This window comes from Sciurus vulgaris (genome assembly GCF_902686455.1).
Source record: "Sciurus vulgaris genome assembly, chromosome: 8".
NCBI lineage: Eukaryota > Metazoa > Chordata > Mammalia > Rodentia > Sciuridae > Sciurus > Sciurus vulgaris.
The window spans coordinates 79,806,122-79,833,064 of NC_136468.1; the positions used below are offsets into that span (position 1 = coordinate 79,806,122).

At 31.8% G+C, this 26,943-nt stretch overlaps 1 protein-coding gene across 1 annotated transcript in view; it reads right to left on the minus strand.

The window, feature by feature from the left end:
- The window catches only part of LOC306668686 (sorting nexin-13-like), a 160,943-nt gene that overhangs the window by 23,171 nt on the left and 110,829 nt on the right, over positions 1-26,943 (minus strand). The window contains 7 exon segments of the mRNA XM_079152328.1: positions 296-406; positions 2,535-2,642; positions 7,224-7,396; positions 13,163-13,232; positions 16,371-16,408; positions 22,617-22,749; positions 23,247-23,351. Of these exon segments, the coding sequence (XP_079008454.1) occupies positions 296-406; positions 2,535-2,642; positions 7,224-7,396; positions 13,163-13,232; positions 16,371-16,408; positions 22,617-22,749; positions 23,247-23,351 (738 nt within the window).

A 26,943-nucleotide genomic window follows, 5' to 3' on the forward strand; every position in this document is an offset into this window, starting at 1 on the left:
ATACAAAGTTCTTCTACTTCACAATTATTAACTCTTATTTATTTTGAATCAATCAATATTTTATAAAAAGGCTAGTCTTTTAAGGAGGGAGGGGGAGCAATAGAGGAGCTCTTTTTAGAATTTCTTTCTGAAATAATCTCAGAACTTTAATAAAGTATAGAAGATAAACAGGCCAAGTTTTAGAACAATTTTCAGTTTTAGAACATAAACAAATCCAAATTCATTTTCTTTTATTAAAAACAAAGTACAAAAGCAGACCTAAAAAATAAACTCTCTGCAATAATGGTTTGCTTACCTTACGAGCAAAGTCCCCTTTTCCTTTACTGTAGGCTTTGTTCTCAAGGAAATCATAGACACAATGAGCCAAAGCTGGAGATGCTTTCATCATTTCAGGAGTTAACAGTAACTAACAAGGGGGGAAAATGTAGCTTAAATTAATAAGATAATGAAAAGTAACTATTGTTTATAATTTAATCTCATAAAAAGAATGTAGAGAACTTTAATTTTATACTTAAAAAACCCAATTACTCAGTTTAAAATGAAGTCATCAATAATTCTATTATAATTAAGTATGGCATATAATCTTCCTATCTGCTATTTTAACTTTTAGTGCATCTAATGTGAAAGTTGTCCAAATATATTTACTATTCCGTTTTCTGGTCTTACAGTTTATTCTAAGAAGATATAGAGTAGAAAGTTATGTTATTCACATAACAATGCTAAGAGTTAACCATCAATAGAAGCACATTTTTATGAAACAGAAAGTACAAAAAAAAAAAAAAAATCAACAAAACTTTCAAGTGTTATAAAGAATCCCAAACAAAATATTGCTCCTGTAACTACTAATGAAGTTTCTAGCTTAGTTCCTTCAAGGGAAACAGTTGTAATATACTGAGTTCATAAGCTAAGATGTATAAGGCACAACCACATTTAAAAGATGTACTTCATGGCACTGAATTTGGAAAAAGGTAGTCATTTTCTAAATCTTATAAATAATTGATACAGACTTTAAAGTTTGGTAGTTTACAAAAAAATTACAACATTTGACAAGGGTCATACAAAGGCTATCAGACATTCAGCTTTAAGCCAAGAGAGGACAAAGGTGAACAGCAGCAGAAATCTATAAGTTTTTGCTATCCTTTTGGTGCATCATAATAACATGGAATTTCAATTATGGTTAAAACAAACCCAGTCAGAACTAAGAATATTTGAGAGAAACAGAAAAAAAAATCTTCCAAATTAAATATCTAGTATATATTACCTAAGTTTCACTAAATTCTAAGGCAGGGATTAGCACGCTTTTTCTGTGAAAGCTAGACAGTAATTATTTTAGGTTTTGTAGTTCATAGAATCTCCACTGCGACTTCTCAACTCTGCTGCTGGTGAAAGCAGCCACAGACACTGGATAGCAAATGAAAGGGGTGGCTATGCTCCAATAAAACTTCTAGTAGAAAACAGATGGTAAGCTTGGATGGGCTCTGCAGATTGTAGTTTGCTGATTCCTGTTCTAAAGGATAGGTAGCCTAAATAATGGACGCTATAAATCTGGGCTGATGCCTTATCTAATACATGTGAAAACTTATAAACTACACAAAATTTGTAAACTAGTACACAAAACTATAAAGGGATACCATTATTACAACTGACATCTGGGTACCCAGGCCTAAAACAAAGTTATTTCTGCGAGTCCTAATAACTCAAAAAGTTAAGTCACTTGTGAGACATGTTTGTTGTGAAAATTTCCATGTCCAAGAGGCTACATGTAAGAAATAGCCCTTTTGAGCCAAGCATGGTGGGATACGCCTATAATCCCAGCAGCTTGGGAGGCTGAGGCAGGAGAATTTCAAGTTCAAAATCAGCCTGAGCAATTAAATGAGGCCCTAAGAAATTTAGCAAGACCATGTCTCTAATAAAATATAAAAAAAGGACTGGGGATGTGGCTCAGTGGTTAAGTGCCCTGGGTTCAATCCCTGGTACAAAAGAAAAAAAAAAAAGGAAAGAAAGAAGAAAAAGGAATAGCCCTTTAGATCTACCCTCTCTTGAATTATTCTATAATTTTAGAAGCCTTAGAATCATTCCTGGTCATGGGAGGCAGCTACACACTCTGAGAATAAAATTCTATTCATTTTTAATATACAATATACTGAATTTGAGACACTTAACTGTTTATTTATACCATAAAATACCTATACACTTTACATTAATCTGGAATGGATATGTGTGTGCATGTACTCATCTAAACTTTAAAAAGCAAATCCCTAACACTGAGCATTTAGAAAACTTCTAAGTTAATCAATAAACACAGAAATAGTGTTTATAAATTCTTAGATTGCATGTCACATTTGACATTACTTTTAAAAATGGGTTGCTATTCCACTGTTATAGTAAAAATATTCTTTTTCTTTTTTTGGTGCTAGAAATTGAACCCAGGGCCTCCTGCATATTAATGAGCATGCACTCTCCTGAGTTACACTTCCAGTCCCTGTTCTTTAATAAAGAATTCTACGGTGTTATTCTAAAAAACATGGACTTACCTGCAAATAGGCATTTAGATCCTTTTTTCTCTTTTCTAAAAAATCTCTATCCATATTATTAAAAGTCTTTTTACCAGGAAGCTTCAATATGCTTGACAGATTTTCAAACTATAAGACAAAATACATTCACTCATCTTAATTTTTTTTTATAAAAAGAGAAAAAATTTGAAAATTTTCTGTATATCAAACAGGAAACCAGATAATTTTGGAATATATATATATTTTTGTGTGTATTAAGCAAAAATTGGAAAATAAAAGATTCACAAATATTCCCCACAGTTCTTAAAATGTTTTTTATTATAATGACTTCTCAATTAAGAATGACAAATGTGAATCATTTGAGTATTAGACATCTGGGGTTTTGTTTTAAAATTCTAGTTCAGGAGATTACTCAAAAGTTTCATAATAAAAGGTTTTTTTAAAATATTTTCCTTTGACTTATGAATAAAGTTTTGACAATTAAAAGTTTTAATGATCAAAGTGATGAGTTCCTGGCTTGTTAGAAAGTCTAATAAAAATATCCTCAGTATTAATGACAACAAATCATTATAATACATAATTATTAGAAGTAGAAAAGGCAAATTTCAAAATATAGAGACTAGCTATACTAATGAACTATAATAAACACTGGTAATATCTTCCCTTTCACTACATGAATGACCTCTTAAAAAAAAATCTTTAAGAGCCATCAGCATATATTTTACCTTTATAAAGTTAACAACAAGAACAAGTGTATATACTATTAGACTTAACATTTGGGAGCAGCTTCAAAGGTCCATGACAGTAATCAGGAATGTACTTCTGAAACACAGGTTTTTAACCATGTTGGCTGCTAAAAATAGTATAACAGCAGAGCCATTTAGCTATGGCTATCCTTGCCAACAGCCTAGTACCTGAAACTTTAAGCAGCCTCACTGCTTTCCCCATGAGGTACATACTCTGAAGTAAAACAAACTTAAAAAAAAAAAATTCTTTGCTTAAAATAGTAACATCTCTGTAAAGAAAACTGATTTCTATTGCAAAGATTAAAAAAAGAAAAAGAAAAAGAAACTTAGCATAATTTCTATTCCCAAGCTGGAAGATTTTGATAAATGATTAAATGTCATGAAAAATATGATGGTTGCTTAGAGCTAAAATGTGAATGAGTACTAGAACATGAACAAGATCATTTTACAACATACATGCAAGGTACAAGTAGTTCTTAAGCTCTAGTTATAGCAAGCAAAACAAAAAATGCTAGGGGTAATTTACAGAGAAAACATTATATGGCAGTGATATTCATAAATTTGGTGATTTGGAAAATCAAGAGAAATGGGTCTTCACTGAATATCAAATGTCCAACAGAGAGTATCTGGTTTATGAGTTTAAATTATTTTTAAAACAATCACATTTTGTGGAAGCAAATTTACTTTTCAAAGTGTCCTAAAAGATATTTCCTGAACTATTATTTATCTACATCTTAAACCACTGATTCAATTTTAAAAAATGCATAGTTTATTCTGGCATTACCACGTACCATGGGATTGTATATTTCCTCCACAGTTCATATATTTTAAGTCCTAACCTCTAGTACCTCAGATTGTCACTCTTTGTGGAAAATGACACTTTAAAACAGGTGCTTAAATAGAGGCTTTTGGTATGGGTCATTAACCAGTCTGATTGGGTGTCCTTATAATAGGAAATTTGGATAAAGAGATTCCAGAGATGCACACATACAAAGAAACAAGTGAAGACACAGCAAGAAGATGGCCATCTACAAGGCAAGGAAAAAGGCCTCAGGAGAAAACAAACCTGACAAAAGCTGAATCTTGAACTCCTAGCATCCAAAATTATACAAAACAAATTTCTGTTGTGTAAGCTAGCCAGTCTGTGATATTCTGCTATGTCAGCCCTAACAAATGAATGCACCAAGGACACATGACAGTATCCATCAAAACAAAAATTTATGGTAGAGCACTTGTCTAACATGTGTGAGGCACTGGGTTCAATTCTCAGCACCACGTGAAAATAAATAAAATAAAGTCCACTGACAACTAAAAAAATATTAAAAGAAAACATATATGTCACAATAGCACAGAATGTCTAAATTATCAAGACAAATGCCTTCTAAAGTATCTCTCTGGAACAGCAATATAAATGACAGTTTTCTCAACTATTGTTATAAAAAAAATTAAGGGAAAAATTGGGAGATTTTACTCTAAATAAACTCATTAAAATATCATGAGAATGTTTTTTAAAATCATGTGAAAGAAGTTAGAAATAAATTGAAAAATAAGGAATTCACATAAAGCAATATGTCTTAGGTTTAAAACAACCTCAAATACAATACATAAATCATAGACATTCTAAACTCAAACACTATCTTTCATATTAAATATATCAGGTTTAGATTGCTGATACACTAATGCTCATTTTAAAAGTAGACTTGAAATTGTTTTTTAAAAAAATAAATTTGTTAATATTCAAGCATATAGACACCATTCTCAGTTATTTAAGAACTATTTAATATTATCATTTAAATTGATAGCATTTCATCTATATATATATGTAATTTCATTCAATAAAAAGCATACAATCAGTATCTACAAGAACATACATTCCTAGAGGGAAGGACATGCTTTGTCATTTCCCTAGCACAGAGAAAAGTGCCAGGTACACAGGAAACTATAAAAATATTTGTTAAATAATTGAATGAGCAGTTCAAGAAACTTCTAAAAGCATATGACATTTGACTTTTTAATTATTTACTTTTAATTATATAAATCTCCACCAAATACAAATTTAAGCAAAATCTTTATAGAAAATAAATGATAGTTCATATATTTAGACTGGGATAAAAACTTACATCATGAGTTTAAATAAGCATAATGAAACCTGTTTAAAATCATTTAACTTAAGAGCTGTATGGGATGAACATTTATTCAGGTCAACAGGTTGCATTGTTACCAACTGGTAAATTAAAAATCACTGCATTTTCCTTCTACTATTTTAGAAGATTTGAATTAGAAAAAATAAAGATGAGGAAGAACTAAAAGACAAACAGCTTGTCTCATACAGATGCTAAATAATATGATAAATCTAATTTTTACCAACAAGCTTAATTTTTTATATTTCTTAAGCCCTGTGAGTAATCTAAATACTTAAGGAGTCACAACTGTTGTGACTTCATAAGAAATACCAAGTCAAAAACATGCCCACTTCAGTTCTATTAAGCCATTTGGAAAATTGACCTATATAAATTCCATTCAATTATTGCTATTGTTCTGAAAAGTGAATTTCTACATGGACTGTCTCATTAACAAAGTTTTTTGAAGTACATTCTTCACTTATATTTGGCAATATGGAAACAAATATACAGTCCTTGTGTAGAACATTTAAAATTGGGCGACATTATTTCTCTTAGTAAAAAGAAAATTACAATTTTTTGATGAAAAAAAATTTCAGAGGGCCAAATTCCTGCTAACTTACACTAAATAAAACTATTGTTGGCCATTTAAATTGTTTCTTAAGATTATCATATTTGGGTAAAGTGTAGGAATAGGAAGAAAGATAAGAGTTTTTATAATTATCAAACAGGTAATACTTGAAAAATAATCAATTACTTCTTCAATGCAGGAGAGAAAATTCTTTCACCTCTTCAAATAAATAAGATAAAAATGAAGGAGAAGTTCTATTCAACACAAAAACAGAAGAACACACATATCCAAAGTTATTTCTTATGAATATACAATTCAAAGTAGTTCTATTCATTATGGGCTTCAGAACCAAAACTAACCCTCCCCATTTTTAATCATTTGTAAGTTGTATTTATTTATCTCACTCTATTCACAAAATATTTTAAAGAGATCATCATTGTTCCAACCATATTTTTTCTACGATCTTAACTGACAAAGATAAAATATTTAATCAAAATAAGGAAAGGGAAATGATTTCTTTACATTTGTTATCTTTAAGAGTCCTTATAGTTACTTCTATAACACAACAGTTAAATTGAGAAAGAAAATATAATTTGGTTAATGTAAATTTTATTTTAGGTTGTGGTTCAAAATAACTTAAACAAAGGACCTAGTATTTAATGTTACACTGCTGGATGAATTATAGTTCTGCCAGGTCCTCAGGAGGCTGAGGCAGGAGGATCTCAAATTCAGAACCAGCCTCAGCAATGTAGCAAGGCCTCAAGCAATATAGTTAGACTCTGCCTCAAAATAAAAAAATAAAAAGGGATGGGGATATGGCTCACTGGTTAAAATCCCATGGATTGAATCCTGGATACCATAAATAAATAAAATAATTATAGTTCTGAATTATGCCTCCAAAAGCAAAGGCATAAAATGTGTTATAGCAATTCCCATCCCTACTTCAACCAACACTTTTACAAAGTACATGCATACACAAATGTTAAAATCAGAAGTATATATTCATTTTAATTTTCTAAGATGTGCCACTGACACTTTGTCACTAGTCCATAATGGGTAAAAGTGGCTGAACTTCTCTGCATTTGACTTATTCGGTAATTGCTCAAAATCATTCTAATGTTTATGCTGAATACAAAAAATTCTTACCTTATTTTCTTTCATTAACTGAAGTTAGTATCTGAATATCCTCAGAAAAATTTAAAACCAAAACTAAATCAAGAAACAATATAAAGCATGTGGCTTAACAATATAAAATCTTTAAAATCCACGTTACCTGTTCAGTAATTCTCATGTGGAAATCATGGAAGTCACTATATCGACGATATGTCTTCCACATCTCCTCACTGTTTAGATTGCGCCGGTGTACGGTGATGGCATATAATGCATATGTCTTGCCATGATCATTACAAACTCCTGCCACAGCATATGGGTCATAGTCAGCATATACTAATCATTTAAAACAAAATGAAGAGGAACAAAAGACACAAAAAGGAGGAAGATGAAGAACAAAAACAAAAAAAGACAACATGAAATGAAGAAGAATTTGAAATGACAGACTGAGAGAAAAGGATGTTACCAAAGGATAACAAATAGATTCCTGTCCTTTATACTAAGAGGTATAAAGTATTACAAATAATGACAAGAATACAAAATGAGCTAAAAGTTTATGACGACACTCCCATCCACAGTGACGCCTACTTTGGATTCTCTTTCTAAGTAGCAATAGGGTCTCTTAAGTTACTAGAGAAGAAATAACAGAAATAAAATAAAAATCTTTTGCAGGAGCCTTCATTATTTGGTTGTACTTCAAGTGAAATCTTTTCAACTAAACAGTAAAAGGCCCAGGGTAGGATTTATCTCCTGGCAATTATTTTTCTCTTTGATAATATTCAAAAATTTGCAAGTGCTTATTCTGAGGATTTATCAACAACAACAACAACAACACACACACACAACACAAAAATCCCCTACTATTTTTCTACTGATTTGCCACACACCATATAAGTCAGGTTGTCTTTAAAATCAAAACTGGTTCCTATTTTATACTAATTTTAGGTAGAGAGATGTACATTGAATCATGTTCTTTAATTTATCTTTCTGACTTTCTATTCTCTGTTCTCTATTTTAATCTAGGTTAGGTCTCCAAAATTTGACTGTCTTCCCCTCATCTGTATCTGGTCATTTCTTAATCCATTCTGACTCTGATTCCATCATATTGGTTTGATTTCTAAATTTGGTCCTTTTTTTACATATCATTTATTCTTTATGTTTTTATTTTTTTAGTTGTCAATGGATCTATTTATTCATTGATTTACTTTTTTATTTATATGTGGTGCTGAGTATTGGACCCAGGGCCTCACACATGCCAATCAAGCACTCTACCACTGAGCCCCAACTCCAGTCCCCCATTTGTTCCTGCTTTAGGATTTATCTCTATGAATATCAGGGAGTGCAGGGAGGTGGGGGGCATTAACTAGGGATTAGACCCAGAGTACTCTGCCTCTGAGCTACATCCCTGACCCTTTTTCTCTTCTTTTCTTTTTTTAAATTTTGAGACATGTTCTCACTAAATTTTCCAGGTGGGCCTTGAACTTGTGATACTCCTGCCTCACTCCCCAACTAGCTGGAATTACAGGCATGTACCACTGTGTGCCTGGCTTGATGAATATTTTTAACATACATAAATTCAATTAAGACTGCCTTTTCTGCCAGGCACAGTGGCTCACACCTGTAATCCCAGTGACTCCAGAGGTTGGGGAAGGAGGATCGTAAGTTCAAAGCCAGCCTCAGCAACTTAGCGAGACCCTGTCTCAGAATAAAATATTTAAAAAAGGGTTGGGGATGTGGCCCCATGGTTAAGCACCTCTGGGTTCAATCCTTGGTACCAAAAAAAGATTGCCTTCTCTAAGTTCTTAGGATGCAATTATCTCATTTGCTAGATCGGTCGACCTATGGTGGTTCGTATTTCTTCCTATTATTTTCTATAAATTCACTTTCAATAAGGTGTTGTCTCTCTCTGGGAATTATGCGTGCCCTAGAATATGGAGCATTTGTAATTACCAGTGTCCCCATTGTAAATGCTGGTTGGCCCTTTGTGTCTGTGGGTTCTGCATTCTCAATTGAAATTGAGACTTGAAGTTGACTTGAAGTTTTTTTTAATGTATTTTTTTTTTTACTGAATATGTACAGATTTTTGGTCATTATTCTGTAACCAATAAAATACAAGTATTTACATAGTATTTACAATATATTATAAATAAAAAGGATGATTTAAATATATGAGAGGATATATGTCAATTATACACAAATATTATATCATTTTATATTAGAGACCTGAACATCTATAGATTTGGAATCTGCAGGGCTCTTGGAAACTCTCTCCAGATACCAAGGAAGGGACAGTTGTACTAAATCTATGGCTTGAGATCCTGGAGTATATAATCATTTAAAGATAGCTAAATTCACATACACCCATGTTGGGTTTTTAATTTCTTGTGGGTGATAGATACCATTTTTAATGATCTTGACATTTCTTTCTTTCTCTTTCTGCTTGAATATAAACTAATTTTTTCTAGTTCCTCTTCCCCATCATACTATTCTTTGTACTCTGGGTTTTATGCAAAGGACTGGGTTTTAGTTTCCTATGGTCCTGGCCCATCATGCCTCTTCTAAGCTAGAAGGCATAAAAATGATATCAAAATCAAAACAGTGATCTGTTTGCTATTATGAACTCCTCAGTTTCAATGACTCTTCACTTCCCAGAATTTGTTTTTCCTCATAGACTACATAGAACCTTTAGATTTCCCACTTAAGCTATTTTTATAATTTTTTTTTGGCTTTTTTATATGTGGGAGGCAGGATTTCCCATGGCAGTTTAGATTACCATACTGATCAAAAGTCTACAATTAATCTAAAATGGATTATGCTGATTCATAATCATGAAAAAAAATGATCAAGTTTTGAAGCTGAAGAGATCTTCTATATAACTTCTCAGTAAGTTATTTTAATAACATAAAAGCCAGATAGCTATACTGACAAGAAGGACTTACACCTCTTAGGCTTTCATCAACATTTTTCTAGGATTTGCACTACCTATTGAAAATTGTTCTTCACTCCCGTTTTCATCCAATACTAGTAGTATTTTTAATTTGACCCCACCCCCCCCACATACAAAAACAAAAACAAAAACAAAACAAAACAGATTCCTACCCTAGAAATGAGATTGGGTTACCATGCTCTACACAGAGGCTTTAACTGTACTCTCTGTCACCTCTTACAATGAACTTTCTCTCAGAGACCTTTGCAAATCAAATAGCACACCACTTTCATTAAGTTAGAGAATTACCATTTATAGAGTTGGCATGACCACAAGGGAAGGACTTTACAGTTGTGTCCAAGACAGATTTGGGAAAGGAAAACAGAAAAGAAAGCAGAGGCCAATTAGGCAGTTAACCACAAACAATTACAAATCACAAGACCAAGTAGAACAGCAAGAAATATAAAAGAAGGAAGAGAACAAATTATATGAAACTATTCTAAAAGAAATGTCACAAATTGCTAGGCAAGGGAGATCACCCAGGTGAAAGCACAAAAGAATAATAATAAGGTTATTATTAAAAAATGCAAAACTTAGAAATGTAATATCACTTAAAAGAAAATAATGAGGCTATATGTATTGATTTTGAGAAGGCAGTGATCTAACTAGGTTTCCTATTTATTAAGCCAATTGCTACTCAAGCAGGTATTCTGTAAACTGTTTGTTACTGACCCATAATTAGGTAAGGGAGTAGACCAGAATGTAAATCAACCTCATCACTAATCATATTGTTAATTTAGGCAATATATTTTACTGTAAGATTTTCACTAGAATCAGTTGATCACTATGAGTAACACAAGCACTGGACCATAAATTATTACTTCTGTAATGGTCACTAAAAACATGTCAGGACCAGTTATCACACTCCTTGAACTTAAAATACCCAAAGGACTTAAAAAACAGCACACTACAGTGACACAGACACATCAATGTTTATAGCAGCTCAATTTACAAGAGCTAAGTTGTCAAACCAACCTAGGTGCCCTACAACAGATGAATAAAGAAAATATGGTATATATACACAATGGAATATTAGTCAGTCATAAAAGAGAATGACATTATGACATCTGCTGGAAAATGAAGGGATCTGGAGAGTATTATGCTAAGCGAAATAAGCTAATCCCCAAAAACCAAAGGTCAAATGTTCTCTCTGATATGTGGATGGTAAAACACAACAAGGTAGGAGGACAGAATATAAATTCAGTAGATTAGACAAAGGGGAATGAAGGGCAGGGAGTGGGTACAGAAGTAGGAATGAATCTGACACCACTTTCCAACGGTGTGAATCTCTACATCATGTACAACCACAAGACTGGGATCCTGAGTAAGATGTACTCCATGTTTATATAAATAAGTTAAATTACATTACTGTCATGTATCAGTAAAAAGAACAAAAATTGAAACTAAAAAAATCAAACCAACTCTAGTTTTCAAATGGAAAGATAAATAATTCTTGAACCCTTACAAGTGATGCCTACCATGTAAGCATAAGCAATTTGCCCCATAATCACACATTATTTCACTTCACAGATGAGGAAAAATTGCAGTACAGAGAAGTTAAAGAAGTTCATCCAACTATTAAGCAGCAGAGCTAAGATTTGAACCCAAGAAATTCAGTCAAAAAGTTGGGCTCTTAACTGGGCTGGTTTATCAGCATCTATATTTGTCTAATAGAAATAACAATTCACTAAAAATGCCTAGTATGTTTCCATCCATTATAGGAAGCTAATAAATACTTATTGAATAAATGAATAATGGATAAAGCAGCTAGAAAACCAGAACTTTCAGAAAAGAGAAATATTAAGATTAGAAACATGGACATAAGTGTTTTTTTTTCTAGACATAAAAGTTTAAGGTCTCCAAGAAGTAAAAATATAAATGATAAACATCTGTACCTTTAGGAAGACTCATGATTAGAAAACAAGCAAACAAAGAGTACAGAGATTTCAAAAGAATTTTCAAAATTTATTGAAGGAAAAACAGGAACATCAGTATAAAAAGCTAGAAAGGAAAAAAAAGCAAGACCTTTGCTTTTATCAGCAATGAAGCTATCTAATGATCTTTAAGAGCAGAGTAATCTACTAACCAACTATTCATAAAAATAAAGCATTTAAGTCAGCAATTATAGATAACTTATTCCAGAAATGTGGCAGGTAAGACAATGCAGTATGAGTCCCTTTCCAGTGAGACACAAAAGAAAACAAAGGTTTTAAAAACGCAAATTAACATCTTCTAAAGTAAACTATAAGATTTATTTTCATTATCTAAAATGTAGGCATGAAACTGAACTGAGGTATTTCCCTCAGAATGTTTACATTTCAGTATATAATAGGTCAAACACATTGCTATATTCTATGAAGAGGCCAGATAAGAAAAATATCATTATCTTATACTCATTAGCATTATGAAATAAGTCAATGGTAATGATGAAAATTGATTTTTTTTTCTCAGTACACTAACAATTCTGTACATATGCTGGCTGATCACAAAGTCCTAGAGGTTTCTCACCCCATTCAAGCATTTCTTGAACTTCTGCAAACGCATATACCTAGAGGCTTCATTTAGTCCAGTTCTCTAGTCTGACTGTGCATGCATGAAAAAATACTGAACTGAGACTTCCTCAAAAAAGATTTAGTGGGCTGGGGTTGTAGCTCAGTGGTAGAGCACTTGCCTAGCAGGTGTGAAGCACTGGGTTCAATCCTCAGAACCACATAAAATAAAATAAATAAAATAAAGGTAATGTGTCCATCTACAACTAAAAAATATATTTAAAAAGAGATTTAGCAAGAATTATGCAAACAATTATCAGTCAGACTCAAGTACAAAGAAAAAAACAACAGTTTTAGAGTTTAACAGAAATGAAAAAATACTTGGAATATAAAACATTTTAAAATGGTAATAATGACAACCTTAGAAAAACAAAAATGCCCAAGCAAACACCACAGAATCTAGTGAAGAACATGCTGAGAGGGTATGGTGGTGGTAGGGGTTGGAGGACTTAAAAATATGGTGGCTACAAAACAAAAATATAATTTGTAAAAGTAAATATGGAAAATAACTTAGGGATATAAGAAAAAATAGTTTTAAAGTAATAATTATTCTACAAAGTCTCTTACCAGTGTCTGATATGTAAGCATGAAGTTGTACTGTGTCATCAGAAGATACACTTGAAAGGTCATCTAAAGACTGAAAAAAAATCAGGAAACAAATTTTTAATTTTAAACTATTATATAATTCTTCATAAAATACACACTTCATATTTTTTTGCAGGCAAACTTTATATTATTTGTATTATCATACCCCTATAAAATAATTATACTCATTTTATTACACTAAGAATGAGAAAAGCCAAGATTAAGAAATTAAGAAACTATAGAATAATTTAGTAACCAACTGAACCAATCAGATTGTTTCTTCTTCACTGCCCGTCCATATATTGCAAATTGTTACTTTTCAACTATATTCAACATATGGCAATAAAATAAAAACTAAGGAAAAATAAGTAGATACAGTTTAATATTTAAATTTGAAATATACTACAGCTCCCTTTGTATTCTTTTAATACTTGTTAATTCAGGAATAATTTTATCAGTAAATTTAGATTCCTTAGGTATTATATCAACATCTTAGGTTTATCTGAGGATTAAATAAAATATGCAAAATATTTAGAAAACTGCCTAGGAAAACAAATGTTACCTATTAAGATTACTTATTAAGTGAAGTGAATTCACAGACTAAGGTTTTTGGTAGTGGAATTATGTTTGAAAACTATAATTGAATTAAAATTATAATCTTCAATATTACTGACTGTTCCAAATGAGTATTTTGTAACCGTGGCCTTTAAGTATAAATTAAAAGAAAACAAACTGACACATCAACGTATACCCACATGTACATCAAAGGGTTCTGGCACTGATACTGTATTTCGCCACCTGATCATTGCATATTTTATGCCAATTTTTTTTGGGGGGGGGCAAAAAATTGGGGTACGGTCATTATGTGAAGCTTTTTAAAGCAACTGTGCTAGTATTACTTAAAATCATTTATTACTAAAAATCATTTATTACTAAACTGTGGTACAAGATTAGGATGCACAGAATATCTGTCAATATGAATTTATGCAATGGCAATGATTATGCAGTAAAATATGGTACCTTAAAAAAATATGGTTCCTTAAGAGACTTTAGCCTTATCAACTACTCCTTATATTTCAGTTTTTCCAATGGTAAAATTTTGTTCATACTTGCTCTACATATTTGCCAGAATACAATGTGAATAAAAATGTTTTGAAATATTTGAAAAAAACAATGTACTTAAAATTTTAAGTGTTTACATGACACACAGAAAAATATGTTAATAAAAACAGCAAAATCTTTATTAACCTTCCCTTGCAGATTATATTTTAAAATCTAAATGTACTTACCACTTTAAAAGTCTCTTAAATGTTAGTTATTAATTATATTGCACAAATAAATAACAAGTAGACTATAAAATTACAATTAGTAAAAGGAATATTAACTACAGATCTACATCTGATTTAGAAATGTTAAGTACTGATGGATAAAACTGATTTCAAAATAAGTATATATTAATGTTGTGCTGAAATAAAATACAACTTACAAACTAATCCTTAAGATTTTTAAATTTCTTGAAAGAAAATGTGATGTGTGTTTTAACATAATAGTTCGGCAAAAACTGAAAATACAAATCCCCCCCCAACCCTTTTTGAGATGGGATCTCACCACATTTCTCACACTGGCCTCAAATTTCTGTGCTAAAGTGATCCTCCAGCCACAACCTTCCAAGTAGCTGGGAATAAGGTGTGTGCAATTGTGCCAAACTAAAAACACAAATTTTCTATGATGGTTTAGCAAACAATTACAATGGCACTGCTAGAAGTGCTAGCATGAATTTACCTGCCAATTTCAATTGATAAATGAGTAAAATGTCAAAAACATTAAATCTCTTTTTTGCTTAGTATATTAGAATAAACTATCATGATTTTGTTTATAATCAAACTACTTTTAAAATGCAGCCAGTCACTAAAGTTTTGTGTTTTAAAAAGAATGTGAAAGACTTTAGCTACTTTTTAAAAAGTCTGACTTAGATTTATGAGAATAACAAATATTGCAAGTCACTGGCCTTAAATGTGACCTTTTCACTTTTTTTTGATCGAGATTGTAACACAAAGGATGTTTTTATTTGAAAAGGCATTTATTCCAGGAATGGAATAAATAAAAATAAAATTTTGCTAGAGTTTAAACACTTGTACAAACACTACAAGTTTTAAAACTAAAAATTACAAATCAAAGAAATACTTTCTCTCCTTTGGAAACATTCTCTGTACAATGAACATTATTGCTAATATTTCCTTCATGCTCCAAGGGCAATTCCTTTTCTGTTGTACACTTTGCACTAAAAAAAGTAAACAGTAATGATGCCAAATGATGTAAGAAAACTTCTTAAAAGTCATAAAATATCTGACATATTACTATGGACATTTTCAGTGTTTTGCTAAAGGTTAAACTTTGTACAGTACCAGAACACTTATTCAATAAGGTTACAGACAACAAGACAACAGACCTCTCAACCAGTTAGCTATTACAAAAGGTTTAAAAGAAAAATAAGTGGAAGGAAAAATGAAACAAATACTCCTTTACTTTTCCCTTACCCCTTGCTCCAACTCCTCCATCCAAACTGTAGATTGAAAATTTCATAAAATATAAATATTTCTTCCTAACAGAATTTTAGAAAATAAGTTATTTAATGGCAATGCTGGACATAAGTGAAATGAAATGTCCATCTGTTCATACTTCATCCTGAAGACATGAAATTCCAATGGCAGTGTACATGCTAAAAACATGTAAACTTTGAATCATAAGATAGATACACCTTGCTGTGAAACTCTAATATTTTTACACACACTTGAATTTGTTTTGGTGCAGATTTTAAGAAATATCTAGAGGCTTTTATTATCCTCAATAGTTTTATATCTCTTTTCTAATGTGAGAAGAAATTACTGATCTCAAAGCATAAATATTAGAACGAAAAACAACATCAATTCCTTTATAAAATGCAACTGCAATTATGCCAGTATAACCATAAACCCATTCCTTGAAATAAAAATTAAATATTTAAGGTGCTAACATGCAGATGTCTTATATATGAACTTAACATTTCCTTTAAAAGCACAGTAATGTTTAAATAATACTAAAGAACAATTTGGGGTTTTGAATATATCACGTATTTACATATGTAAAGGCCCAGTCTTTCACATTACTTTCAAGTGACTTTAATAATAAACATACCCATAATAGTACTTACCAAATTTATGCTTCCTGTAGGAGATCCATTAAAAGATTCTGTATAGGGAAAATTCAAATTAGTATAAGGTAAAAAGCTTTTGGTGGTTGCTTTATTTAAAGTTCAAACACAAAGAAGCCAAGACATGAAGAGAACAAAAAGGAATAATGTGGAACACTCCTAAACACCTAATTTCTTAAATACTAAATTTCCAAACCAACCAGGCATTTTGGTGAAAACGTGTACCATGTACCCGACAGCTGACCAAAAATAAAAGGGCATTCATGTACAGAAATGTAATTATTAAGTATTTTTATCGTATCAAGTTTTCCAAAACAATGTAAGCATGAGAAAAACACTGAAGAGTGAAGTCCATTAGGAAATGTTGGAACTATTTTGTCCCTTCTGTCTCAATGAATTAAGAAATATTACAAATAAAATTAGTCATTAGTGTGAGGGACAAATGAGTTGATTTTTTAATGTATCTATCAAATTCATTTATTCTGGGTACTAGAATCGTTTTGAGAACATCTGAAGTTCAGACTCTTAAATCAGTATGTAGCTAATGGTCCAAAGGATAGGATATTTAAAATGCAGTGAAATTTAATTAAAAAGCAATGAGGGAAAAAAATTTAAATAAACGTTAGAGAATAGTCAATTAAAGATTATTACAAGGTATCAAGCAATAATCTTTTCCTTTGGGGTTTTACCTTATATCTAAGGAAATAGCAATTAAAGTATTTAAGAACACAAATAAACCTAAGGTAAAACAACATTCATACACAGTTTCAAGTTAATGTGTTTACTAGCCATTAAGAAATTATTTGTAAATCTGGTTCTATCTATCATCATGCACTTATCAGCGAGATCATTCGTCCTTTGGATTTTTGAGATTGGCTTATCTCACTTAGCTTGATATTTTCCAATTTCATCCATTTGTCTGCAAATGCCATAATTTTATTATTCTTTATGGCTGAGTATCAAAACTACCCTAAGATTCTATCTCACCCCAATTAGAATGGCGATCATCAAGCATACAAGCAACAATAGGTGTTGGCGAGGACATGGGGGGAAAAGGTACACTCATACATTGCTGGTGGGGTTGCAAATTAGTGCAGCCACTCGGGAAAGCAGTGTGGAGATTCCTTAGAAAACTTGGAATGGAACTACCATTTGACCCAGCTATTTCCACTCCTAGGCCTATACCCAAAGGACTTAAAATCAGCATACTACAGTTATGCAGCCACATCAATGTTGCTGCTCAATTCACGATAGCCAGATTGTGGAACCAACCTAGATGCCCGTCAATTGATGAATGGATAAAGAAACTGTGGTGTATATATATACAGCCTATACTTTTAAAATAATTGAAAGCTGATCTAACTAAAGAAAGCAATCATGAATAAAAAGAGAGAAGAAAGAAAGAGGAGAGGAGGGGAAAAGGAGAAGAGGAGAGAGAAAGAGAGCATGTTCAAGCAAGCCATTCAGCTAATTAGCTACCTATTTAGTTTTGATTAAAATAATATGTTTAAGTTTGCAAAGAAAAACACCAGAGAACACTTTACACTGACAACAAGACTTGGTCCATTCATTTTGGGCTATTGTAGACTACATTTAGGGTCAGGAACACAGTAATACTGTATTAGACAATTAGACAATTATATTGGAATGCTTTAAAAAGTAGTCAACATTTCAAAATGTCTATAACAAAAATTTGGAGAATCTGATAATCATAGAGAAAAGACAAAAGATTTATTATTTGAAAGTTATATCATTGGCCTAAAAGCAACAATGAAAAAGACACTAAAGTCAAAAGTCATTTTTCATAATAATGTTTCATATTATACCCATTATATACTTTTAAAAAGTGGTTTCCAAAATGGGATAATTTCTCAGTATAAAATGTATAAAAACTCATCAATTAGGACACAGAATGTTAGATAGCAATGTTCTATAGAAAAAACAATTCCAAACTATAATCTATGATTCAAAAGTGAAGAGTTATTCAATCAGTGATACATAAGAAAAGCACATGATTAAAACCTGTTCAAAAATATTTTTTAATCTAACTTATATTTTGAATAAGTATGAGGTTTTGGGAAGTCTGTAAAGACTTATAGTTTGCTTCCATCAGTTATACAGAAAACTGGATGGAAAGATGCAAATGGAAACTAAAAGTCAATTTAAAAGACTTTGAAAGGAATCTTGTATTTTAGGATAATCATAATTTAGAAATCTTATATTTTAGCAGTGTATGGAATATACTGCTACTATCACAAGATCAACACAATGAGTTGATTATGACTCAATATTTTCTTTCATTCTGGGTTGTACAGCAAATCCACAAATGCTAAGACAGATAAAATTAATGTAAATAATAAAAACTTTACAATACTTATTTTAGGATAGTTAGTAAATACACAGTTGATATTGCATATTTCATACCATCTCTATAAAAAGAACCCTTTCCAACACAAACAGGAAAAACAAATATATAAAAAACTAGATAATTAATTATACTATCTAGCTCCCTCAGAAGTACTTTAAAGAATATCTTCTTTAATTAATCCAATCTACTTAAGAGTATTATTATAATTTTATCAGAGAGAGCATTAATCAAAAAAACCAAGGTCTCAATCAGATCCATAATCAATATAAAAGTTACTAAAGCTCAAATATAAACTTCTATAACTGGATTTCCTTATAGTATTTAAAAAATAAGATCTCACTAGTATGGACAGAAAGGTAGGAAGAAGAGAGGGGAGGCTAGAATGCTTCCATAATAGAGATATTTTTTAAAGGTATGACCTCTATTGAGTAGATCTATTATATGTCTATCCTCAAGTGATACTGTCCATAAAAACTATTCATAAGCAAATGGTCATAATTAATGCACTCTCTTAAAATAATTGCTGAATCAAATCTTTCCAATTTACTTTTTATTATACTGCTCATTTACTTAGGAGAACGGTTATCAGAAAGTTTCTCAAACTCTGGATATTTAATTAGAGCCTAAAAAACACTTCTGAACTGAATCACAAGTAAAATGGTTAAGAAGACCTGTTCTACAGGGTTCTCTCTTCACTTTTCTTGCATAACTCACTACTTTGTATTAAGAAAAAGTAATTACTTCTCATTTAAAGAAGAGCTCATTCCAATACTTCTCAAAGTATTCCATAAAATAGAAGAGGAGGGAACCCTCCCAAACTCATTCTATGAAGCCAATATCACACTGATACCTAAACCAGACAGAGAAACATCAAGGAAAGAAAATTTCAGATCAATATCCTTAATGAACATCGACAAAAAAATTCTCAACAAATTTTAGCAAATTGCATCCAAAAATATATTAGAAAGATAGTGTACCACAATCAAGTGGGTTTTATCCCAGGGATGCAAGGTTGGTTCAACATCCAGAAATCAATAAATGTCATTCACCATATCAACAGACTTAAAGGTAAGAATCACATGATTATTTCGATAGATGCAGAAAAAGCATTTGATAAAATACAGCATCTCTTCATGCTCAAAACACTAGAAAAAATAGGGATAGTGGGAACATTCTTTAACATTGTAAAGGCCATCTATGCTAAGCCCATGGCCAATATCATTCTAAATGGTGAAAAACTGAAAGCATTCCCCCTAAAAACCGGAACAAGGCAGGGATGCCCTCTTTCACCACTTCTATTCAACATCGTCCTTGAAACTCTAGCCAGAGCAATTAAACAAACCAAAGAAATGAAAGGGATACGAATTGGAAAATAACTCAAACTATCCCTGTTTGCTCATGACACGATTATATATTTAGAGGAACCTGGAAATTCCACCAGGAAACTTTTAGAACTCGTAAGTGAATTCAGTAAAGTAGCAGGTTACAAGATCAATGCTCATAAATCCAATGGCATGGTATTGGTACCAAAATAGACAGGTAGATCAATGGTACAGAATAGAGGACATGGACACAAACCCAAATAAATACAATTTTCTCATATAAGACAAAGGGGCCAAAAATATGCAATGGAGAAAAGATAGCCTCTTCAACAAATGGTGCTGGGAAAACTGGAAATCCATATGCAACAGAATGAAATTAAACTCCTATCTCTCACCCTGCACAAAACTCAACTCAAAATGGATCAAGGAACTTGGAATCAGACCAGAGACCCTGCATCTTATAGAAGAAAAAGTAGGTCCAAATCTTCAACATGTTGGCTTAGGATCAGACTTCCTTAACAGGACTCTCATAGCCTAAGAAATAAAAGCAAGGATCAACTGGGATAGATTCAAACTAAAAAGCTTTCTCTCAGCAAAGGAAACTATCAGTAATATGAAGAGAGAGCCTACAGAGGGGGAGAAAAGCTTTGCCACTCATACTACAGATAGAGTGCTAATTTCCAGAATCTATAAAGAACTCAAAAAACTCTACACCAAGAATACAAATAATCCAATCAACAAATGGGCTAAGGAAATGAACAGACACTTCACAGAAGAAGATCTACCAGCAATCAACAAACATATGGAAAAATGTTCAACATCTCTAGTAATAAGAGAAATACAAATCAAAACTACCCTAAGATTCCATCTCATCCCAATTAGAATGGCGATTATCAAGAACACAAGCAACAATAGGTGTTGGCGAGGATGTGGGGTAAAGGTACACTCATACATTGCTGGTGGGGTTGCAAACTAGTGCAGACACTCTGGAAAGCAGTATGGAGATTCCTGAGAAAGCTTGGAATGGACCCACCATTTGACCCAGCTATCCCACTCCTTGGCCTATACCCAAAGGCCTTAAAATCGGCATAATACAGAGATACAGCCACATCAATGTTCACTGCTGCTCAATTCTCCACAGCCAGATTGTGGAACCAACCTAGATGTCCTTTAATTGATGAATGGATAAAGAAACTGTGGCATATATATACAATGGAATATTTCCACCATAAAGAATGATAAAATTATGGCATTTGCAGGCAAATGGATGAAATTGGAGAATATCATGCTAAGTGAGGTAAGCCAATGTCAAAAAACCAAAGGATGAATGATCTCGCTGGTAAGTGGATGATAACATATAATGGGGGGTGGGAGGGGTTAGCGTTAGGGTTAGGGTTAGGTTTAGGGTTAGGGTTAGGGAGGGGGGTAAGAATGGAGGAGGGAATGACTGTCTAGAGGGAAAAGGGGGGGGTGGGGTGGGAGGGAAGGGGGAAAAATGGCAGAATGAATCAAACAACATTGCCCTGTGTTAATTTATGATTACACGAATGGTATGCCTTTACTCCATGTACAGAGAATGAAAATGAATCCCATTTGTTTACAATAAAAAAAAAAATTGAAAAAAAACCAAAAAAAAACCCTCTGGTTTCTTCCAGCTGAAAAGTCTCCCACACATGCAGACTTGGAAAAAGATTCAAAGACTGGATTCAGTTCAATTCAATTCAATTGAAGGATTTGGAAAAGGATTCAATTAGCAATAGGAAAAAACCTGCAATTTTTTTATATCACTTTATAGTTTGTGATACGCTCTTAATCATTGTTATCTCACCTATTCTTCCCAATAATTCCATTATCAAGCAAGAATATTATTTCATGATTAACTTATTAGCAAAAGGAAAACTACCATAAAAATATTTGAGTAACTGACCACAAGAAAACATTCTTCAAGTATTTGAGCCTTCTGCAGTTTTGTTCTAATCTGTTAATAAATTCTCAACATTTTAATTTAATATAGCAACAACTTTTGTAATTCATTATAGATTTTTAAATATATTTGGGCTTTAAAAACATTTGTAATCTAACTTAAAAGGTCATTCTTTTTATGGTTTTTATTGGTATGTTATAATTACAGATAATAGTGAGATTCACTGAGACATATTTGCACTTTGAATGCAAGTAATTCGATCAATCACACTCCCCAGTACCTACTTCTCTTTCCCTAATCCCTTTCCTCTATTCTACTGGTCTCCTATTTTTCCTCTTTTCCATTATTATTTCTTTTAATTAGCATGTTCTAGTTATACATAAAAGTGGAATTCATTGTGGTATGTTCACATATGTATATGGCATAATTTGGTCAATTGTTCACTAGTACCTTCCATAGCTCTCCCCTCCTCCCTCCCTCTATTCTATTGTTCTCCTTTGTATTTTCCTGCGATCCCATGATCCCATTTTATTTTAAAAAGTCATTCTTTTGGTAATTAGAATATAAACAGGGATAAACACACACACACACACACACGTGTGCACACATGCACACACAGAGTGCTATCTTACCTCCATCCCCATCATCTGATCCTCTGAAACTAGGATCTTTTAACATGTCCAGCTCAGCTAACATGCGCACATAAAGTGCATTTTGTCTGAAGGAAGGATAAAATCTTTCATCTCGTAGCATCAATTCATATACCTTATTAAAATAATTCAAGATATTCAATAATTAATACAAATATAGGGTGAAAGAAATTACACCAAAAGCTACAATGAGGTCTTGAGATAATGCATCATAGTTATAAGACAGGAATAATATGACTATATCCCAAATAATGATTTCTGGTCCTTCCAGGAACTAAATTACACTGAAAATGGTTCTACAAGTCACATGACAGTAAGTTAACTATAATGTTCTAGGATATAGTGTTTTCTAAGAAAAAAGTAGAGTAAATGTAAGTGCTCAAAGCTCAAATTAAAATGAACAAGGCATGTTATTTGTACATCAATTCATCAAATTATAAAACTAGGAAGTCTCAGTCAGATTCAAACAAAGTAACCCAACACAGTATTATTCTCATTAGTCACTTATATTAAAAACAAACAAACAAACAAACAAAAACCTGGTCTATATTTTTGTCATAATTCATCGGTTTCCTGGAATTTTTATCTTAAAAAAGATAAAATATACAATACCTTTCTTTGAATGTCATCAAAGATTTCAGGGGTTGGATCTTCATGATTCAAAGTATCTGCTAATTTTGCTACTAAATAGTCATCAACAGTAACTCTTGGAGATGCCTAAGAAACAGAAAAATAAAAGTAGTAATATTTTGTATTTCTAAATATAAGTTAATAGAATTGATAACAGAATCACATTATTCAAAGTAATTGGCAGACACAAATCACTGGTTTGTAAATGATACTTTGATATTTAAGAAATCTGAAATACAGCTAGAGCCTTCCCTTCAATGTACAATGTAGGAGACTGATAGACAAGCACAAGTTTAAATAGTCATATTTATTGAGCAAGGTATCCCTAATTGGGCTACTCCATCTATAAAATGGAGATAATACTTCATAAGCTTATTTAAGATTTAAGATTTAAAAGAGATCTATGTAAGACAGCACAGTGTCTAGCACACAGGAAATTGTCATTAGGAGTTAAATCACAGTTAAGTGTTCAATAGTACTAGATGTATATTGTGAATGCCAAAAGAATAAGTCATTTGACTTTTCTGACACTAAAAGAATCTTTTTGAATTGGCTTTAAATGAGACTACAATTATCTTAAATTGATTTTATAATCAATGCTATAGCGAAGTTCCAATGTGATATGGGAGGAAAATAATTTGAAAAATTAATTTGTTCCAAGAACTTTCAAAGTACTTAATGTGACAAATACTACCCAGAAATTCAAAATCTGGCCTTTAAATTTCAAAAATCACTTTATAGGTCTACCAACTTTGCACCCATGGCTTATTCATCAGTTAGATCCTTTGCACCTATAAATAAATCATATAGGCTATACATGTCTAAATTGCCCATTTTTAAGTAGTTTGAAGCATATGTGTCATCAGATGACAAACCTTTCTCAGAAAAAAGTTTTTAATGTATACAATCTAAACCTGTAAAATAGAAGCAGGATTCCAAATAAATTAGTTTCAGAAACATTAAAAAAATATGATGAAAAGCTATATATTTAAAGCTTTGGTGTCTTTGGTATTTCGACATCTGAGTTTTTAGTTCTAAATGCTGTAGAGAGAAAATGAGTGCCCACAATGGTAACTTTTAGAGAAACTAACAAAAACACATCACTTAAATAATTTCTCTAATTCTAGCCAATAAAGTATCTAAGGAACACAGTATATCAAAAAAAAAAAAAAAAAAAAAAGAAAAGAAAGAAAGAAATAGCAGGATATAAACGTGTAGGAAAGGGTTATACAACTTCTAATGCTGTTATGGTTTGGATATGAGGTGTCCCCCAAAATCTCCTATGTTAATGCAGAAATATTCAGAGGTGAAAATGATTAGATTATGAAAGCTATAACGTAATCTTTCTATCCTAGTTTGAATGGGCTAACTGGGCAGGGATTACAGGTAGGAGGAAAGTAGTTGGCGTAGGTGGGTCACAGAGGGCACGCCCTGGAAGGGTGCTTCTTCCTTTCTCTCTGCTTACTGGCCACTACTCACATTAAACTGCTCCTCCACCACATCCTTCCACCATATGTTCTGCATCACCTTGGGCTCAGCATGGACCGAACTCTGAAACCATAGGCTTTTCCTCTTCTTAAGTTATCCTTGTTAAGTATTTTGGTCATAGCAATGAGATGACAAACATAAATGCCCCTTGTCAATTCAAAACGCCTGTTAGTAAACCCATGCTGGTGTGTGACCATTTTTAGAGTCATCATGAGACAACCAATCAGGAGTTCTTCTCCCAAAAGTACTACCAAAGAAATACTCATGTGTACTTGATATTATTTTAAAATAAATGTATGAAAATAACTATTTTCCTAAAATTATCTATTAACACATATTCTTTTCTATTACATAAATGATAACTTAAATAAGAAGACTACTTAATGGTAATTAATAGAACTAATTTTTAAAAATCTGTGAGAGAAAATGTAATAGTAGTTTATGATTCTATGTTGTGACACAGCTATTTAACTTTCAAAAACGTCTATTGGCTTTAACTTTACATTGTATACTATATTTTTAATTATTAAAATTCAGAAACAAGACTACAAAAGCAGAATGTATATACACTAAGATATTTAAATTTTGTGGGTTATTGAATATTCTTGAAATACACTAGTGTAAGTCTTTTAAAATAAAATGTATATCCATAAAAGCAGAATGTGAATATAAAAAAAACTATCTATATTTAGCAAAACAAAACAAAAGAATAAATTTTGTATCTTTTCCATAATGCAGTACTTTTTTTACTTTTTCTGTTTCTAATAATACCTCTGTGAACTGCCTGCAGCCTTTAGGACATCTTTTTCTTTTTTGCTGCATTACAGCTGAATGCAGCCAAATGCAAAACTCACTTTGACTTTGACCTCTTCTCTGTTCAAAACCAACTCTCGTTCATTTTTTGTTTCACTCTTATTGTGGTGACGTGTACTTTCAACAAAATCATTTGGGCCTGGAATAAGTGGGATTTTATTTAAAGAGTAGGTTTTAAGATGTACGAGAATTAGTTTCAAGTTCTCAAAAATAGGTCTACCAACTTTGTATCCTTGGCTCATTTGTCATTTAGAGCCTTTGCACATATAAATAAATCATATAGGCTATCCACATCTAAATTGCCCATTTTTAAGTAGTCTGAAGTGTAATAACGTCATCATAAGTCTTTCTCAGAAAAAAAGTTTTAAACATAGATAATTTAAACTTGTGAAACCGAGAAAATACTGTTCAAATTGTCTGTGCTTTTATGATGACATTTTTTTGATTCTCAAGTGGTCTTTTTTTGAAAACAGTCATCTGGTTCACTATGAGTGTCCGTCATACATATAACCTCAAACAACTTAAGCCTATTAGTTCATCCTTTGATAGATTCCCTTCAGTGTCTTCAAAGATCACCATTTATATTTAAAGAAATAGCAAATATATTTGTTTCCTGTAACTCTTTTCATCCATCTTCATTTGCAATGTATTTTCATATTAAAGAAGGACATTCGTCTTGTTCCATATTTCGAAACATGATTTTACTGATCAGGCAAGAATAACAGTCCCCTTCAGGCATATACCTAAGGAAGCTATTTTCTGACATTTTTGTGTGAAAAATCTCATTGTTTCCATGAGTTTTGAAGAAACATGTATACACTGTGTAATGCTCAAACCATGCTAAAGTATCTATCTCCTCAAAGATCACCTTGTATTAAAAAAATTAAAATCCCTTCCTCTTTCTTAAAATATTCAATACATAATCATTATATATAGTTACTATACTGTACAACTTAACACCAGAACCCATTTCTTCCATCTAACTATACATTAGATCTTTCTTTCTCTGCTCAGAGGTTTCAAATCTATAAATTTACATTGGATCACCATTGTAACTGCATCCCATCACTTCTCACACAATGTGTTTTCACTTGCAACTAAAATTACTTTCTAGTTTTTTCAGCATCATGTCATACACATATACACACAATTTATGTGCTGATTTAAAAATAAATTTGAGAAAAATTTATAGCTTTCTTAATATCCCTAATTGACCCAGACTCTTTTTAGAAATATATTGCTTAATTTTCAAATATTTATATACTTTCCACATTCCTTCTGTTGATTTCTAATTTAATTTAATTCTGATTAAAGGACATAATTTTATGTGATTTCAATATTTCTAAAGTAAGGCTTGTCTAGCATATGTTTTATCCTG